At 32.4% G+C, this 21315-nt stretch overlaps 1 protein-coding gene across 1 annotated transcript; it reads left to right on the forward strand.

Annotated features, from left to right (window-relative positions):
• The first annotated feature begins 1558 nt into the window (after positions 1 to 1558).
• On the forward strand, positions 1559 to 21065 carry LOC110110029 (pyruvate kinase isozyme A, chloroplastic-like). The gene is made up of 6 exons (XM_020841312.2): positions 1559 to 2341; positions 6493 to 6583; positions 6694 to 6887; positions 12091 to 12212; positions 19048 to 19526; positions 20494 to 21065. Exons 1-6 carry the CDS (start codon positions 1808 to 1810, stop codon positions 20793 to 20795), a joined length of 1722 nt encoding a protein of 573 aa, XP_020696971.1. The 5' UTR covers positions 1559 to 1807; the 3' UTR covers positions 20796 to 21065.
• The last annotated feature ends 250 nt before the right edge of the window (positions 21066 to 21315 follow it).

The following is a 21315-nucleotide window of genomic DNA, read 5'->3' on the forward strand; positions in this document are numbered from 1 at the left end:
TTTCTCCAAAGTACAAAAATATATTATACTTCTTTACTTAATTTTTTTTTTTCACCTCGAATTGAAATTTTTTTTCCATAACATAAATGTGCAACATCTGCTTTAACTCCACTTTACACTAAAAAAGTTAGCCAACTTGTTATTGAGTTGAGGACAAACTCAAACATGATGCTATTGCATCAAGAATAATTGAATTGAAAGTACTATTAGGCACCAACACTTTTGTGATAGAAGTTATCCATGAATTTTGCATAACTTGAATGGTTAGTTTTTTCCCCAAGATATACTAAGAGTTAAAATATATCACTTATTTGTTAGTTTCAGGTAGACACAAAATGGGGTTATAATGTTTAATTTTCATTTTAGTATTGAAGCATCTAGGATATCACTATAATTTGTAGCGTGTATGTTTACAACATCAACTAGATTGACATGTTTTATGTACAAATCATCATCTACTTCATCACATACGCCAGTGAAAGACGGTGAATTGGCTTATTTTGTAATTTTAATCGAACTTAGGTTTTGTTCGGGGCGGCTTTCTTACTGCTCGTAAAACAGCTTTTTAATACAAAAAAATTATTTTTTATACTAAAAAGCTGCTTTAAGAAGTAGTAAGAAAGTCGCTCCTAACGAAGTCTTAAGCTTCCTTTAGGACAACTTTTTTGCTGCTCTGTAAAATAATATTTTAGTAAAAAAATCTTTTAATTAAAAAATTTAATACTAAAAAGCTGTTTTAGAAAACAGTATGAAATTGTTCACTACACATCTAAACATAATTGAACAAGGTTCAAATATGATTCAAATAATTATGGAATAATATAGTTCGAATAAGATTCAAACATGTTCGAACAATATTTGACCATGGTTCAAACAATATCCAAACATGTTTCACACACATGTTTTAATATGATTTGAGACATTTTTATACCCCATCTAGTTCTATATTAGATCTCCATTAAATAACTTTATTTAATTTATGATACTCCATAGAAATATTAAAAAAAAAAAATAGGACCCATATACATATGTTGAAGTTGTCAAGGAACAAAGAGATATCGAAGCACATTACTATGGTTCCTCATGAGCAAATAAATCTCGAGCAAAAGCATGACTAACAATAATGGAGAAAGTCGAGCAAGATATCGAGCGAATAAATGACTATGAATAATGATTATTTATTTATTTATATATTTAAACAATACACTTGATACTTAAAAAACTAATGCTCATTTTCTCAAAAAATACATACATAATATTTAATTAAGATATAATTTATATATTTAGCATCAAAATTTTTATATTTATTTCTATAGATTTAATCTCTAAATAATAAATATATTAAAAATCTAAATTATAAAATATAAATGAAAAATAGGAAGACTAGTGGCATGCACTTAAAACAACTGTTTTTAAAATAAGACCGAACCGGCCAATTCAGTCGTGAACTTGCAAAGTTATCGGTCCAGACAAATATGAAAACCGGGTTATATATATATATATATATATATACACTAATGATTAATCTGATCAAATCATTAAATCTTCATACTCACCTTATTTCAATTTATATACGATCCTATTTTTACAAGCTTGCTTAAAGCCTCCCTTCGTTCCCCTGAATCTCTGACGAGCGAATCACTCAGAAATCACAGTCACTCTAACTTCGTAAACATCGTCTCCCCCAAATTTATCTTTAACAACCACAAACAACAAACAAAGCCTTCCTCTTTCCTCGCTCTGGGTTCTTCCGTCGTCTCCTCCGGCATCTCCACCGCTAGGGTCCTCACAAGCTTCCAATCAACAAATGGCTGTTCAATCCCTCCAATTTCTCTTTCCTCTAGCCCACACCCGCTCTTTCGCCTCAATCTCCCTCCCCGCGCATCACACTCTCCGCCCACCGCCCCTCCGCCACCCCCGCGCCTCCGCGGCTGCGCATCGCTCTTCGTCGGATCTCAATCCCTCTCCGGAAATCCTCAAATCGGACGATGGCATCGCCGGCGTCGCCATTGCGGCTGCTGCGTCGTCTATTGACGTAGACGCAGTCACCGAGGCAGAGCTCAAGGAGAACGGATTCCGGAGCACGCGGCGGACGAAGCTGGTTTGTACGATCGGCCCAGCTACTTGCGGCGCGGAGCAGATGGAAGCGTTGGCCGTCGGTGGAATGAACGTTGCGAGGGTGAACATGTGCCACGGCACGCACGAATGGCACAGACAGGTCATTCGCCAGGTGCGCAGGCTTAATGAGGAGAAGGGGTTCGCTGTCGCAGTCATGATGGACACCGAGGGGAGCGAGATCCACATGGCTGATCTCGGCGGGTTCGCATCGGCCAAGGCAGAGGTGCAAAGTTTTCTTGTATATTATTACATAGCTAATAATTTCTTACACCTCATCCGGTGGAAATGCGAGATTGTAGTATGGGAAATGTTAGGATCTGTTTGGCTACAAGTAGGATTTAGTAAATCCCGATTTATTATATTTTGAGGGGCTGTTTGGTAGCAGGATTTGAGCTAAATCCTGCCAAACACTTAAAATAGACATCTTAAAGCTGAAAAAAGGTTTGGCATAACAAATGTTAAATCTTGCTAAGACCTGACAGATTGTCTGGCCAATTGTTTTAGGATTTAAGATTTGTGAGTGGAGAAATTCTTAAATACATTAAATCCTATGAGTGGTGGAATTTGATAAATCCTGAATGGAATCAATGATGAGGTTGCAAAAAAGATTTGTCAAATAGTTAAATTTTAAATCCATAAAATTAAATTTGCCGGATTTAAGCTAAATTTTGCCTATAGCCTGCCTAAAATAGGATATCAAACAGCCTCTTTATTGATATTCAGTGAATGCACCATCTTAACTGATTGCTAGCTACTTCTTGTCTTTATAAATTGTTATTTTATATGAAAATTGAAGTTCATGAGCTTTGGTGCTGTAGTTCGTAATTGAGAATAGCTACCCTATAATGAAAGTTTAGATTCAATTATGCTTGAATACTAACCAGGGATTCGTGGGCTGCTGGATGATTAATAGTTAGGAATGTAATTTAGATTTAATACTTAAGAATTCATCATAATGCCTAAAAATTGCTGTTTTGGATGAAATTACCATGTTTATGTTTATGAAAACCATTCCAAATTTGAGAGTTAACCTCGTTTTGGGCAATCGGTCATAGGTATCTTCAAAAATTATTTTTAAAAAATATATATAAAGAAATTTTCTCTTGTTAAAACTTAAATTAAATAAATTTAATAAACAAAAATTTTAAATTAAAACATAAAAATTAAAAATATTAAATAAAGGAAAAGAAAAGAAATTAATATATAAAAAAACCCACTCAACTTCGTTTAAAATCAAATTAAACTGAAATTCAAAGTTTAAATTTAACCTTAAATAATCATTAAATCATATAAACCATCATAGTTATCCATTCAAAATGGCTAAAGTTAGGATGGTTTTTCCATTTCCTCATGGCTATTAGGATTTGACATCTAAATCAAATACTTTTTAATCCAATGGCTGAAAATGCATGCAAGGACATCACTTTTTCATTAAGCCTTCAAGGGTAGCATGAAGTGTTTTTTTTTAGCCATCGGATCAAGGGTTTCCAAGGGCGGAATTGTCTTTTTTTTCCTCACCTAACATGATGATGCATCTTGGGAGTAAAATAACAAACAAAAGAGAAGAAAAGCGTAGGAACTCAAGATAATGATTGTTTTTTTTTGGATTTCTTCTTTAAAAGCAAAGCATGATACAATTGATCTATTATTCGAGAGGTAGATCAGCTCTCCCACATACCCTAGTTGCTACTAGGAGACTCACAAAATAGCACGGGTTACGCGACTAGCAAAGAAGGGTACGTTTACACCAAAATAAATAACAATTACTTATCTTTAGGCGAGCGACACGAAACTTCAAGTCTATATGATAATCAACCGACAAGGACTATTATTCGAAGGTCCTACAGGCAAGAACAAAGCAATTATAAAGACACATTTGAAAACATTCCTGCTAAATGACTTTAGCTACTATGTTAGCGTTAACATTAACTATTGCAAATATTACTATTAACCTTATAATTATTCTAATCAGATTAGTTGATAATAAGTTAAAAGTTTCCTCCCAACAAATTAATTAATAAAGTAATATGTATGAGATAATGAAAAGATCAAGACTATATAATTTAATCTACTTGAATTATTAATCACAAATAAGGATTTCTTTCATACAAGCCAAATCCAAATACTAGAAATTCAAGGATATACAAAATCAAAATGAATCAAAAACTTGATTCTCACTATAAGCAAAAAAAACTATTTAATTTGGTGACTAACACTAAGAAGAAGAAAGAGAGGAGGAGAAGGAAATGAACTTACTATAGAATAAGAGGAGATTGGGATACGTTCGCCAAAGGCTGTTGTAGGGAGGAGAGGTTGTTGCCAAGGAAGAAGTAGGAGAGGGTTCTTGACGACTATTATTTGTGAGAGAGAAATGAAAAGGAAGGATATGGGAGAGATCTGGCACCTGCTGCAGGAGGGAGAAGGAAAATTCGCTGCCCTAAGTTTCTTTTGCCTCCTTAAATGGAAAGAGAGAGAGAGAGAGAGAGAGAGAGAGAGAGAGAGCATGGAGTGGGAGAATCGAAAGGGGCGGAGGTATTGCGAAATTATCGCGATTGCGCAAAAGGGGAAAGAGGCTTTCGAGCGGGCTGCTGATCGCGTGCGGTTGGTTGCAATCCGGGCGAAGGAGGAGTGGGAGGGGTCGGTTCGCACGGCTCTAGGGCGTGCGTTTCGACAAGAGAAATGCTTGGACCGGCCTTAGATATTACAGGTGCTCTCTTTGGCTTCAATCTGATGCTATTTATAGCACACAAAAAATCAAATTTGGCAAAAATGTTCCGTGATTGACATGAATGGCAGACAAATGTGAGGGATGAACAATGAAGAAAACACAAAGTGGGGCAGGGGATTAACTGAAGAAAATGTAAAGCAGTATTCAATTTTCTTAGTAAATCGAAAATAACTTTGTATTTTCTTTAGAAAATGCAAATCTATTTTTAAGTTTTCTATGAAAACCAAAATATAGTTTTGCGTTTTCTTAGAAAACGAAAAATTAATAGGTTTTCTTAGAAAACCAAAATCTGTTATTTGTTTTGTCCCTAATGCCTAAAATTTGGATTCCATTTTTGCTTTTTTGACCTTTTTTTTTTTTTAAATTTGCGTTTCTTAAGCTTTATGGCACATAATGTTGGCCATTAAAAGAGAAACATAATATTAAGTTAAGTGTTGCTGAGATGAGGATGCTCAGGAGGATGAGTGGATTTACTCTTAGAGATAGGATACATAATGAGCCTATCTGTGAAAAGGTTGGAGTAGCTCTAGTGACTTATAAGATTAGAGAGAGTCATCTTAGATGGTTTGGTCATATAAAGCGGAGGCCTTCCGATGACCCTATTAGGAAAGTAGATGTATTAGATTTGGCCTATGCTAAGAAAGGTAGTGGTAGACCTAAAAAGACTTGGCTAAAAAATATTAGAAATGACCTTTATTTATTAGATTTAAGTGAGAACTTGACTTTTAACAGGACAAAATAGAGAAAAATGATTCATGTAGCCGACCCATGCTTGATGTTGTTATTGTTGCTGTGTTTCTTAACCTTAATTTTACGGGAATGGTGATCTTTTTAAGAATTTTGCCAATGACTAATAAGTTGATGGTCTTTCTACTTTATAATATCAGATGAAATATTTTTTAAATACAAAAAAATGACTAACTAATTTTAGGTTTAAACCTTTAAATTTTTAATTATCCTTAAAATTTGTCAGTGATATTTCTGAGAGTAAGAAATTTATATTTACTTATATTTATTATTGTTTATAATATTATACTACATGTTCTTAGAAACAGAAAGTGACTAACTAATTTGTTGTTGACAATTCTAATTTTCTTAATTATTTCAAACAGTTTTTATTGATATTTTTGTTAATAAGAAAATCAGTAGCTAAAAGCAGCATTTAATTATATTTAAATTGTAATAATATCATTTTATAGGCTTCTTGATGTGTTTTGGATTAATTTTCTAAAGGTTTAAGTTTAGCATCAGTTCCTATCATATGTTTCATGCGTCTAATTAAATTTCATATTTATTTAAAATCTAAATTCAGATGCAAATAGGCAAATAATTAATTAAAAATTAATTTGATTTAACATCTGACTTATCAAACATTTTTCAGAATTTAGCGCTCTTAGGTTTTAATAAACCCTCATTTACAAAATTTAATAAATCCTACTCGAGTTCCATCCTATTTGTGGCCACACAGCCCCTTTTTTTTGTTCCACACGACATTACTGGCCCTATTGTAGCTTAAATACTGGTTTGCAAGGGTTTATGAGCTGTGCATTCATGATTTGTGACTATATACAGTGCTTGAACAGACTAAATAGATATGCATTTGATCTTATGTTTTGGATGTCTAAAATTCATGGAATCTTATGCAGGACGGTGAGATTTGGACGTTTAGTGTGAGAGCTTTTAAATCACCTCTTCCAGAACGGACCATCAATGTGAGCTATGATGGTTTTGCTGAAGGCATGTCGAAGAATGTTTATACTCATATAAGTGGATCATGTTCTATACTGGCAGAAAACATCAGATCAATTTTGTTTTCTTCAGTCTGAATTTTCTCGCATGTGTGACAGATGTTAGAGTTGGTGACGAGCTTCTTGTGGATGGAGGAATGGTCAGATTTGAGGTGATTCAGAAGGTTGGTCCTGATGTTAAATGCAGATGCACTGATCCAGGATTATTATTGCCTAGGGCGAATCTTACTTTCTGGCGAGATGGTAGCCTAGTCCAAGAGCGTAATGCCATGCTCCCAACCATTTCCTCCAAGGTGGGTACGTAATCATTGATCTTCTACCGTGGATATGCTTTAGTCTACCTTGCCATTTATCCCAATTACTTGCGTGATGAATAGGATTCTCATGATGTTTGATCAAAAAAAAAAAAAAAGAGCATATTTTGATAAAAAATTGTTTTGAAAGTCAATCGAAATTTTTAATCCACATGAATAGAGTTGAGATTCATATCTTCTTGAAAGCGTGGATGAACGATGAATAAGATAGGGAAAATGATCAAAATGGTCTATTGATTTTTTATGAAGGGTCAAAATGGTCCCAACTATATTAAATGACTATTTTGATTCTTCAAGTTTTTAAAAAAGAATCAAATTAGTCCCATGGTGGGACTAGTTTGGTTCCTCTTTAAAGAATTTAGGGATCAAAACAGTTCTTTAATATAGTTAGGGACTATTTTGGTCATTCATAAAGAGTCAATGAATTATTTTGATCTTTTCACGAATAAGGACAAAAAATTATTTACAAGTATTCATATTTATTTGGCGTATCATCTAAACATGCGAAAAGGATTTTCAATTACAAACTTTATGTTAAGATCACGATGTTCTTGAAAATATACTATTCCAACTGATTTTCTTTTATTTATTGTAATTCTTTTATTCAGAAATATCTCAAAATAGTCCCCAGACTATTCTATTATGGCCAATTTTATCCTAGTATATCATGTTGTCTCAATTTAGTATCTCAACTATATAAAATGGATCCGAAATAGTCCCTTATATTGTAATTGTAATATAAAATTGATCCCAATTTAGTCCCTTGACTTTCAAAATTCATCCTAATTTAGTCTCAAAGAAATTATTTTGGGTCAATCTTATATAGCCGAGGGACTAAATTGGAGCAACATTATAATCTGAGACTACAATGGCCATATATGACTATTTTGAAATTTAACCCATGTTTTATTATTATGATTATGATTATAACTGGACGCAAGCTGTTAAATTAAATATTTTGTTTAATTCTTTAATCTAATTCTGCAGGTTAATGAACTAGGCTGTGTTGACTGGTCTGTATCCATGAATGTTTCATGCATGTAGTGCTTATTTGTTTTATTTTACATGTGGGCCATTCTCTTTACTATCTATGGTCTAACGCTTTATAACCTACTTGCTCGGTCAAATAATTGTTGATCTGCACAGGTCAAGTTTTCTTACTAAATTCATCAACTCCTATCATTTGGTCGAAGATTTAAGTTCGTAAAAAAGATGGACTATTTTCTGTAAATTACAAGTTTTCAATTTCTTATGATAGATATTTATTTTATAGTTTCAAGGTTTTTTTTTTTTTTTTTGGAGATAGCGAGTAAGCAATGATGCTATCTTTACTCAAAAGGGAACGAGGAGGTGAAATTATAATCTCTCGTCTCTTTAATATTTTCAGGCTGGATCACTTTTCAAAATTCATAACTACAGGGAGTCGAACATGGCATAATCCTAATGAATCTATGAATAATGAGCTAGGAGGAAACAAGGAGCAAAATTCTGATCTAGGGACAAATTTTGAGAAAGAACAATAATCCTGAATATAGCTCTAATGGAACTATAGGCAATGATTAACTATTAATTAATAAGAATTAGAATTCTGCATAATCTCAAACAAAACAATTAGATAATGTGAACAACTCTAAGGAAATTATTAGAGATGAGCAACAACTTGAAAGTAAGGAGAATTCCAGTGAAACAAGTAATGATGAGCAACCCCAATTTGATGATTTGAAGAATTAATAATTCCCATATTTCAATAAGATTTTGTATTTAAAGAAATTGTGAAATTGCCCAGGCCACTCTCAAATCATGAACATCAATGATCACACAAGCATATTATACACATCTTCAAACAAATTTTATGTTCAAATGTAACACTCAACATATTACAATTATAAGATACATCACTGCAAATTTGATGAAATTGTAAAATGCATTATACAAAAGTAATGAGAATGCAAAACACCTTATATAAGTGTAATGAAAATGCTAAAATATGTTCCACATGTATTCTGATCTTTATGTCAAACTCCTAAATGCAAGATCAGAGAATGATTTGCGGACTCATTAAAATATTTGAAGTCACCCTGATGATGTGGCTGCGTTGAGCGTAAATATCAAACCGGAGGGGTCAATGCTCGAATCCTATTAAAATTTTAAAATCTAAACATTTAAATGAAAATTTAATCACCAAAAACTTAAAATAAAAATTCATCCATACTTTGCAATGGTTTGACAAGGATGATGAATTGAAGAATAATTTTAGCTCACAAGGAGCAGATATCTTATGGCATGTATTAATATAATTCATTCTCAGTTGATTTATTTCCTGTAGAGACGTGATATGTGTCCTCTGATTAGATGGTTTTGCTTTAAAATGGCACGGCCGTATTACGATCATGGCCAAAGCTTGTATGTTCCCTAATGTTTAAAATCCCATTGAGTAATCAGTTATAGGGTGCACTCTAATAGATATAAAGCCTTATGTTAATTAATATTGACTCAAATTCATCACCTTAGACAAATATCCACCTCAGGTCTATAAGATATTCTTGGACGAAGCAACCCATGACTGCCAATAAGGTTTCTTTTGTCATGTTAGGTCTACTACCTCCTTTGATTAAATAGATGAGGGTCCATGTCATCCCGGGATGACGGAACTATAGGATATTGAACGGGCCCGTTTTCATTCCTCCATCACCCTTTTTAAGTATTCAATGATAAATTTTAAATCTTAAACTCCAAAATTTAAATCCTAAAATTGTTGTTATTATACGTTATGTAAGTTCTCTCTCGTTATCGGGAGTGGTAATTAACCTAGCTAGGGGCTTGTGCTTATGGAAACCAAAACTCAAATCATAAAGTCCTTGCAAATGAGGACGAAATCTTTGGGTAGTGTATTATCTAAAACCTAATATGCCTTTTGAAAATTTACCCAAGAACCTAAACTCGTTAAAACTCTCCCTGTCAATAAAACCAGGCTCGGAGAGGTCGAGGCGTGAATTTTCGGAGCCCACATCAATGACGAATGGTGTATCATAGCGCAAAGTTCTCTATAGAGCTATAATGCATAGCACATTGGGTTGCGTGCACCATTTTAAATATGATGCATAATATAAAATAATTAAAAAGTATATTCATTAATATTAAATACCATTAAATAGCAAAATATATGTTGATTAGAGCAAAATTTAAGCATAAATATTCTGCCAAATAGCAAAATGACAATTTAAATCTTACAAAAACTTAAATAAATATATTTGAGTAGAATTTAAGCATAATTTAGCATAAATTCCGCAAAATAGCAAAAATGACAGCTTGAAATCTTACAAAAATGTAAATTCTTTAAATCTTTTTTGATATTTTATTAATTTAATGTTTAATTAATTAATTTTTATAGTAATATTAATATATAAATCTTAAAAAATTTAATTATAATTTATAATTTGAAATTTATAACATATTAACAAAATAGTGCATGCCATTTGCTCCTTTTGCTATGCGCCATTGCCATGGCACGCACCATTTTGCGTCATTGACATGTATGGGCATGCTACTTTACAAATTGAAGAATATGCTGATGTTGTAGGATCCTAAGTGGATTGAAGAATCACAAATGGATATTGTACAATTTTGGAAGAAAATCTCATAACATGGAGTAAGAAAAACCTGTTGTTTCAAAATTTAACGTTGATTTTTAATTTAGAATCATTGACCAAGGAATTTGTGAGATTTGGTCGATCAAATTTATTTTCTAAGATTTTAAAATCCACTGAGAAGGGTCAATGAAGATATATTATGATAATAAATATGACATTAGCATTGCTTATAATTTAGTACAATATGATCATGCTAAATATGTGGAGGTGAATAGGCATTTCATAAAAGAAAATTTGAAAAGTGGGTTGATTTGCATTTCATATGTGCTAATAGGAAATCAACTTGCATATATTCTCATCAAAAGACTCTGCGACTCCACTTTCGAAATACTGTAAGCACATTTAGAATAATAGATGTATACTATTCAGTTTGAAGGGGAGTATTGAAGGATCGTGGGACTTGCCAGACAACCAATTTGGTAGGAATTCTTAAGCACATGGACTAAGGGTTCTAACTATTAAATTGATCCTCTTATAACCCTTTGATTATAATATGTATTTTTCATCTTCCTATTTCGGTCGTTGGATCTTAGGAATATTTTTCTTTTGTAAATAGCTTTGTTTATTTTAAGTTGCAAGCTTTCTGGAGAAGTCTATATATACTTTTGTACTTTCTACAAACTCTAGCAATAAAGTTTGAAGGAGTTTTTCTACTTTTTTTTCTCTTTTCTACATTATTAATTGATATCTTAAAGCTTAGAATGCAACAATCATACATGGTTCTGAATCCATTTGCAGGATCATCAAATGAATATTTTAAAACTTTTTATATCAAGTCCTTTTTTTTTCATGTCTCACAATAAAGAGACCTATCTTGGATGGACTTATGCCTCTACTTCTACTACTAAACATCTCCCTCCCTACCTATGTACATTTGCCCATCTCACTGAAGCTCTGTATCAAATACATTAATTTTGTTTAAAGACTCGTCTCTTTGTCAGGGTAGGGCTTGGCTTTTCTTCTATTAATGACATATTGAGGGCTTCTATTTTATCATCAATCTTGCTAAATTGTCATAGTCGATTTTTTCGTTTGCTCATTATCCAATGCCATCATATAACTGTTAATGTCTGAGCAATTGGCAGTCACTCTCAATTGATCACATATTAAATGGGTTTGATACATTAGAATACAATGTTCATAATGAATTTGCTTATGTACAATAAAAATATGACTTTGTGCTATCTTATAAGAGGACACTCATGCATGTTTCCATGCTGAGGTCATATTCTGAAGGTGGCAACTCATGTATGCATTTATGCAATTAGTTTGTCTATTTATAAAACATTGACATATTTTTTTTATGTATTTATATATTCGTTATATGCATGGCTCTTATGTATGTACATTGATCTGTAAATATGGGAGATTAGGTCCATACTTCGGTTTCATGCATTTGAGACTTCCGACTTGAGTCCTTTGGCTGCAAAGAAGGTGTTTTAGGAGTTTTGTTAACATGATTTTCTGTTTTAGAACATCTTATTAGGATTATAATGTATTTTTCTCATCCGCATACTTTTAAATTTATCTAGGATTGGTTGGACATAGATTTTGGCATTGCTGAAGGTGTTGATTTTATTGCGATCTCTTTTGTGAAGTCTGCAGAGGTTATTAATCATCTCAAAAGTTACATAGCTGCACGATGCCGTGACAGGTAAAGAAAATTTCTATTTTTCTTTTTAATAGTTTTTTGCCTTACCGGAAAAAATTTTGGTAGAAGCTCGAAGGATCGACTCCATTAACTTCGAACCTAAGAAAATAATATTTACTATGTTAAATTACTAATTCCTCGGTGCCTATGGTTCCGTTTAAAACTTCTTCAGTGAAAACTTATAAGAAGTATAATAGTTATGTGTTTGTGAGTGCCTGAACTTATGGGTCAACCTCACACCTACTGATGAGACCCTCCTCAGAATCATATCTTAGATAATGTTTCATATCCCTTTTGTTATTAAGGCTTCATCTGGGGTTGCTGTAGCTTCTTGTAAAAGTAGCAGTAAAATTATTGTGAAAAAAATAATTTTTTTTGAATGATACCATGGGTATTATACACTTTTTCTCTTTTGAAAAGCTCGGATAATAATTTTCTTATGATTATCACACTCTAACAAATTTAGTTATAAAAAAATTATGTAGGGGTTGTTTGGTTGTTTAAAAAATGAATGCAGTGTAAAAAGGAATATAGTATAAAAAAAATATTTTGATGTTGTTTGGATGAGTATAAAGTTAATGCAGGTGAATGATTTTTTTTGTTTGATTTGATATAAAATGAATGTAGTGTAAAGTTTAAAGATGGTGACGACCGGTGGGTGACAGGAGGGTGGCGGCGGCGGTGGATGGAGAGTGGAGGTGGTGGTGGACGGAGGGTGGTGACAGCAGCAACAACGATGGTGGATGCGGCAACGACAGGTGGCAGCCAAAGGCGACGTGCCGTGGCGGCCGATTGTGGCCGAGCTTGCTTGCGATGTAAATGGTTCTCCCTCAAAATTGAGTGAGAACCATTTTCCTAAAAAATGAACTAAATTATTTTATACTAAGTTTACTATACTTTGTATTTCTTTTTCATCCAACTAAACACCAAACTTTTCAAAACCCAACATTTGCTTTACACCCATTCTACTTCCAACCAAACATCCCCTTATTACAAAAGTTTTTGAAAAGCAACAAAAAAATTTTAGTTAAACATTATTGTAATAATTTTTTAATTAAATAAATCTATGAAAAAGCTTCCCAAACAAACGCTAAATTAACATGTTTCTAGCTAGCACATAATTATTACTGCCTTGAACTCTCTTAAACTAATTATTAATCCATGGATATTTGTAACATTGTTTCTTTCATCCTTAATAATTATGAGGACATCAATTCAACTACTAATTCACTATTTTATTTTTTGTGACTGCAGATGGCTGGCTGTCCTATTTGTATATTATATATGCTGTTGCTTTCAACAATTTGAATTTTTATAATTATTTTACCTTTCCCAAATAGTGGTGTAAGGTTAATGATAATGTTAAATTCATGAAAATATTTCTCGGGTCTCTTTAAGTTTTAAAATTTAATATTTTCATTTGTTTTTCATTTGCTTTGTGAACCTTTTTTTAGATATTGATGAGTAGATGCCTATGATGCACGGACACAGATATAGCGACACGGGACACGATTTCTTTTGAAAATATAGGACACGGGTACGACGCGGACATGACATTACATTTTTTTATATAGTGTATAGATATTAATGTAACATCATATTAGAAATTATAAACAATAATACTTGTATGACATTGATAACTTGTCTAGCTTATAATATAAAATGTTTAGTACAAAATATCTAGTACAACCACAAAAATATAAGCAAATAATCTTTTACTACAACATCAAGCATTCAAGTTTCAACTACTAGGATTAGCTTCAAAGGTTTGTTTTTGGCCTTTAATATCATCATCATTGAATATCATTGCTTACACCTATGATTCATTAAGAGAAAAATTTACAATAGTTCATTAGATATCATATAATGAAAGTTGGTTCTTTTGTATCTATTTACTTCTCTAATTCGCTAGTTCTCTCCCATAATATTTCGTTAACCTCTAATTTAAATCACAAAGAATATATCTATTTACTTCTATACTTCTCTGGATTTCTCCCATAATTATTCATTGGATATCATATATTAATCTTTATTCTATTAATCTTAAATCTTTTATATTCTAAATATTTTCTATTTCATTCTAACTTTTCACCTATTTCAACAAATCCCATCAACTAGAATTACAATAAGGCATGCATATAAAGATATTCCAGACATAATCAAAATTCTTCTTATTCCATGTTACTAAAAATTGCAAACACAGGTAGGAATAAATGTTTTCAATAATCATTACTGCCTCTAAAAAAAAATTCATTTTTCTAATAATCATGTATTTCAATAATCATATTGATGCATATACAAGCAAATGTGATATTTATTCCTACCTAATTAGGGCACGCGTGTTCCAGAGGTGTGTTGGTGCATCATAGGTAGATGCTAACTGTTGTTATATAAGTAAAAATGTATGCTTCACTCACTCTAAACTAAAAGCAGAATCAAGTCTGATAAAAAAAAAACCGAAAAAAACGAAAAAAAGAAAAAAAAATGGTGCCAAACATGTCTTAAGCAATTCATTGCCCGGTAAAGTTTAAGCCTCAATCCAAATACTCCTACAATCATTCTTAATGCTGACAAAACTGTGGGTGGCATCTTATCTGGTCGACTTGTATAACTTTTGTGCATTAGGGCTTTGAATATACTAGATTCTCTGAAAATGATATCATGATATAGGATATCTTAGTCTCTCGGGTTCATTAATACAATTTTGGGTTGACATGTGTAAGGAAACACACAAAAGCTCATAATTTGCAGTTTCCTAACCTTTGATTTGAGCAAAGACTAATTTATTTTGATACGTTATTCGAAAACACACTTCGTTAGTTCTAAAGGATGGTATAAAAAATGTTAGAATATAAAATTCTAAATGAAATATAAGAATGGATATAAAATTCCATAACGATTAATGTTCTCAATAACAACAAAAACAATAACATCAAGCCTTTTATCCCACTACGTGTGGTTGGCTGCATGAATTATTTCTCTTTATTGTGTCCCATTTAAATTTAATAAAAAAAAAAGATCATTTCTAATTTTTTCTAGCTAAATTTTTTTAGGTCTTCCTCTAACTTCTTCACATAAGTCAAATCCAATACATCTACTATTCTAACCGAGTCATCAGAAGAATGACATTTTATGTGTCCAAACTATCTAAGACGACTCTCTCTAATCTTATCAGCTAATCTTATTGAGGTTAATGTTCTTAATATAAAAATGAAAATTGTTATGTGTCAAACTTGACCAAAATTAATTACGAACACAAACCAATTACACATTAGCTTAGCTCAGATTGAATAACCATAATTGAAATCACCAATTGGAAGATCCACTCCTGCCTGTACGGGGAGAATCATTCTGTTTGTTTTCTATACTTGCAAGCATTTGATAAATCCACATCCTATAGCACAAAAGAATTGAGGGAAAAACTAAAATATTATTCAACACTTTTATATTTTCATGAATTTTCATCCAAAAAGAACTTCAATAGAAGTAACTTTTGGAATTCCTTAAGATATAACCTAATACTACAAGTCTTAATTCAATACACATGAATTCTAGTAAGAGAAACAAGTTTATAACCATAGTTTTAGAAAAATAGTAAGTTACCACTTTTAGAATCCAGTTTCATTTATTTACTTCACATTCAGAGATAATTCTATCAGTTTGTTCAATTGACTTATCAACTATATTATGCACGATTTATTCAACATCACATTCAGAAAGAGGTTTACTGTCTTTCAGAAGCTCAAGTTACCATTCAATGGTTATTATTATAAATTTAAGTTCAGATTTGGGATTAGTTTTAAGCTTTGAATTACTCTTTATGTTCAAATACAATTGTACTTTCAATATAATTTGAAGTTTATGTTCCAGCGTATGTTTAGATTTAGAATTGATCTCATGCTCAAACTCAATCGCAAATTTAGATTTAATTCTTCATCAAATACATGTTCCTGTTTATGAATAATTTTAAATTTGTTTTTTATTTTATTTTATTTTTAATTTTAAATTTGTTCATGTTTATGAATAATTTTAAATTTTGTACAAATTAAGGTTTAACAACATTAAAAAAAAAATCTAGTAGTAATTATAATCTTCATTTATTTCAACTTCAAAATATATTCATGAACTATAGTTTCTTTGATTATATTAGATTTAATTATGCACGATTCTAGTCTTTGTGTAAGTTTGATAGGTTTGAAATGAGAAGGTGAAGATGTCTTTTTAGGGACTTTAATTGTGAGTTTCATTGTTCTAACAAATTGTTCAAAGTATGCCTTAAAAGGATCTAGTTAATGCTTGATTAGGGTTATTGATAAATTATTGATTTAGTCATCTCTAGTCTCTTGCCTAAGAATTTTAATAAAACACAATGATAATAAGATAGTCTCGAGTCAAATCATCTGTAATTATAAAATCTGTAAATCAATCATAATATACAAACACGCCAATTTTTTTTCTTTATAACGCTTAAATTGATTATTCCGTTGGTCTCAATATTACATTGTGTGACATATTGTTCTTAAAGTTTACATGTCATGTACGCCCATATTGATTTTATTTTGTTTGAAACACTACATCAATAAAAACATGCCCTGCGCAATGAACAATTTTAACTCTTTTAAAATAAAAAATAATAATTTTCAAAGAATTATTTCAAAATTCAAATTATAGATCATTTCTAAGAATTTCTCAAGTTTATGCCTCCCACTGAATGTAGTGATGCATTTGTGATCCTCCTATTAATGCAACTAGAAGCTCTTATTCCAATTTGATGTAAGTGGAAGAATTATACAAAAGATCACGATTTGCCATTTTCTAATATTTAATTTAACTGAAGATCAATCCCTTCTGCTATGAAATTGGAAACATACTTAATTCTTTCTAAATAATAATATAAATGTTGTTAAAATCTAAAATCTCATAATAAATCTTAAAAGAAACATAAAATTTCTCAATGATTAGATTTACACTATAAAATTGAAATTGATATGTATTGAGTATTGAACTTGATAAATTCTCAATCATGCAGACAAACCCATCAAAAATCATTTTTGATTAAAGATCAAGCATAAAACTTACCAATTGGAAGATTTTTTGGCCTTGCATTGGTATTAGGAGAATCATCCATCAGAAGTTTGTCTTTAAGATTCACATACACTTTAATAATCTACATCGAATTGGATACACGAGTTGAGTGAAATAGACAGAATTATCCAACCATTCTATCATTCTAGGAATTTTGCATGACTCATATGTGTTATTTATAGCCCAAAAAAAAAAAAAATCAAAATAAAAAACTCAGAATTCTCTAAGATCTGTTCTTGATATTCTATGTTTACCTTGAATTCTGCTGATAATATCCCCATCTATTTCACCATCACTCTGAACAATATATCCAAGATATCTAAAACTGTACTCTTATTAATGACTTGATCGCCCAAAGTCACAATCCCCTCACTAGGTCTATTACTACTAAAATTACACTCCATATATTCCGTTTTAGATCTACTCAAGCGAAAACCTTTAGACTCTAAATTATCCAACCATTCTATCATCCTGGGAATTTTGCATGACTCAGAAATGTTATTTATAGCCCAAAAAAAATCAAAATAAACAACTTAGAATTCTCTAAGATCTGTTCTTGATATTCTATGTTTAATTCAATAACTTTGAATTGCAGTCAAAACAATTTTTCAACATAATTTGAGCAAAATTGTAAATTTCCAGCAATTTTTCGCTATTCCTGGGACTGCTAGAGTTTTGTAATCGACAATAGAAGAAGACCGCTCTGTTAAAACACCAGCTATAGTGCAGAAGTTGAGTGGGTGAGAAAATAGAGCAATTAGCTTGGCCAATGTAGGAAGGTTTCGAAGGAGAAATAGGAAGCCAAGCATTGTTATAGGGACTTGCCACAATGGAAAAATGATGAAAGAGTCATATAAGGAAGAAGTCCAGCACCATCCAACGACCATAATAGTATCAGTTTACCCAACAAGTAGAAATAACAGTGAATTCCCAATCAATGATCAGACAAATGGAGGACTTGTTTTCTGCTGAAATAAGGAATGGAATACATCTCAACAGAGTTGAATTGAAATAACTTATAGTAATAAATAAAATATAATTAGGTAATTAAACACTAGAGCACACATTTTTTTTTCATAGAAACCATCATCTTAACAAAAAAATAAACTAAGAAAATATGAACCAAGACATACAGATTACTAAAATGATATTATAACACATGATTTGCATTTGTAATGAATATAGATTTTCAGATTTGCATCATAGCATCTTGGCCTTCTAACTTCCATTTTTTCCTCAATTATTTTTTGTTTATAAACTTCGCTTAAACTATTTTGAGGCTTTGTTTGGATGGCTTTGGTGATGTATTTTTGTTCTGTTTTATAAATTAAAATCTTTTTCTTATATAGAATTATGGTTTGATTCATAATGTAGTCCTTATGCTCATGGAATTGTAGAGAATTCTAGCTCTACCAAATGAAACTTAATATGATCAATCATTTGCTGACATTTAATTTGTTCCTCTATTTCATTTTTTTATTTGAAACGGAAGTTCCGAGTAGCTACTTTTGCAATTTGGCTTAGCTATACTATTTAAGGGTAGAATTTGTTCTGTAATGCATCTATTCATGCGACGTGGCTGCCTCCACAATTTGATATTCAACATTCTTCTGGCAGTTTCTTTTGTAAGCCTACCAACCTTTCTTAATACAAGGCTTATGGAAATGATCATAAAGGCATTACAGTTTTTCTGTGAGTTATGCTTAAGCCAACTCTTCATAAGAATTTGATTTGAGCAAAACTATGTTTGCAGAGAGATTTCAGTGATTGCAAAAATTGAAAGTTTTGATTCCTTGAAAAATTTGGAAGAGATCATCCGTTCTTCAGATGGAGCTATGGTAGCTAGAGGAGACTTGGGCGCACAAATTCCCCTAGAGCAAGTTCCCTCAGTTCAACAGAAGGTTGTCAAAATCTGCAGGCAACTTAACAGACCAGTCATTGTGGCCTCTCAGCTTCTTGAATCCATGATTGAGTATCCTACACCAACTAGAGCAGAGGTTGCCGATGTTTCAGAGGCAGTTCGGCAGAGGGCTGATGCTCTAATGCTATCTGGTGAGTCAGCCATGGGGCAATTCCCGGAGAAGTCTCTGACCGTTCTGAGAAGCGTGAGCCTAAGGATTGAAAGGTGGTGGAGAGAGGAGAAGCATTATGAAGCTATGGACCTCCCTGAGGTTGCTTCTTCCTTCTCGGGCAAAATTTCTGAAGAAATCTGCAATTCAGCTGCTAAAATGGGTAAGCAATCTTTTTACACACTGTTGCAACCCAGCTACACACATTATTTTACATTTTTTTGATAATTTAGCTAATTTTCTCGTGGTAAAATCCATCCGTGTTGCATCTCAATTAAATGATGGGCATTCTATCAGACCATATGTGCTAAGTTTCATCTTCGAAAACAAAATGTACTTGCATGGACTAGTTCTAGCATAAGAAAAATGCTGTAATTTTTAAGATGCTGGTATTTACCTTTACATTAGTTTGATAAACACGATTACCTTGCATGAGATATTGCATGTTCTTCATTCAAGCTCCATTTGTTTGAAAATTTGGATTCTATGTTTTGTGGAATGTTTCAATGAAGTCCTCTTAAAGGGTTGATTTATGAGTGAGGTGTCAGCATATGGCATCGAGCTACATAGTGTTGAGGGTACAGTTTTACACCCCTCCACCCCCAGAAATCCACAGTTAAAACACATGGAAGCAAGAAATCCAACTCGTGGAATTCCATCCATCCTTTCAAATTTAATGGATTCTAACGGCACTAAGGCCAGCAAACAGTCACTAATTACCCCTAAATCTGTACTACGAATAAGAAATTCCTAAATTTAAGCCAACCAGCAACTAAGTTCTGTAACACCATCATTGTCTCTGAACTCCAAAGCTAAAGGTCTTCCAATTGGCAGTAGTGAGTGACGTCCAGACAAATGATTGACTATAGTCATAAAGGAATCATCCAAACAACATTTTGTTCTGTTTTAATATGGATTATACTTTTAATGTTTCGTTTGGGACGGCATTCTTTCTGCTTCTTAAAGCAGCTTTATAGTACAAAAATTAAATTTTTTATACTAAAAAGTCGCTTTAAGAAGTAGGAAAAAAGCCGTCCCAAACAAAACCTTAGTTTCTCATCTTTCCCTTAATGTGAAATCATCTGCACGTTTTTGGTATTACTGATTAAAAATCTGATTTTTCTCTGCAGCCAACTATTTGGAAGTTGATGCTCTGTTTGTTTATACAAAAAGTGGGCATATGGCCTCCCTCCTTTCGCGCTGCAGGCCTGACTGTCCAATCTTTGCATTCACAACTTCAACCTCCGTGAGAAGACGCCTGAACCTTCAATGGGGTTTGATACCCTTTCGTCTCACATTCTCTGATGATATGGAGAACAATCTCAACCGGACCTTCTCCTTGCTCAAACAGAGAGGTATGATCCAGTCCGGAGACCTTGTCATCGCCCTGTCTGACATGTTTCAGTCAATCCAAGTTATGAATGTTCCTTGAGGAATTCAGTTGATTTTGGTATGTTTGTTAATTTTAGGTTTTCTATGTTCTTGCCGCTATCTATGAAGAAAATAAGCCAATTTGCATTTGTCTGTTCATCTTGTAGTACCATGAGCACCTGCATTTATTTCTTTGTATCATTATTGTTGCCTTATATTGTTTAATTATATATGGCCATGTTAGTACATTCAAGCAACCTGGCTGGAGCAAAGTTTAGCAAGTGTTTCCATTTGACCAAATAATATGTGAAGACGCAATCAAGTTTTTTTTTTCTTTGAGGTGAGATGGAGGTTTCATTTGGGACAGCTATCTTACTGCTTCTTAAAGTAGCTTTCTAGCTTAGAAAGCTACTTTAAAAAGCAGTAAGACAGCCGTCCTAAACGAAGCCTAAGTTGTGTTTTTCTGACTACAAGAAAAGTTATGTGGTCTTCTGTGCTGTTGATGTCGGTATGTAATCAAGCAGTAATGCATTGTGTATATGTCGGAACCCCTCCCTATTGCAGTTTCTTATATGTATTAA

This window comes from Dendrobium catenatum, unplaced genomic scaffold (assembly GCF_001605985.2).
Source record: "Dendrobium catenatum unplaced genomic scaffold, ASM160598v2 fragScaff_scaffold_133, whole genome shotgun sequence".
NCBI lineage: Eukaryota > Viridiplantae > Streptophyta > Magnoliopsida > Asparagales > Orchidaceae > Dendrobium > Dendrobium catenatum.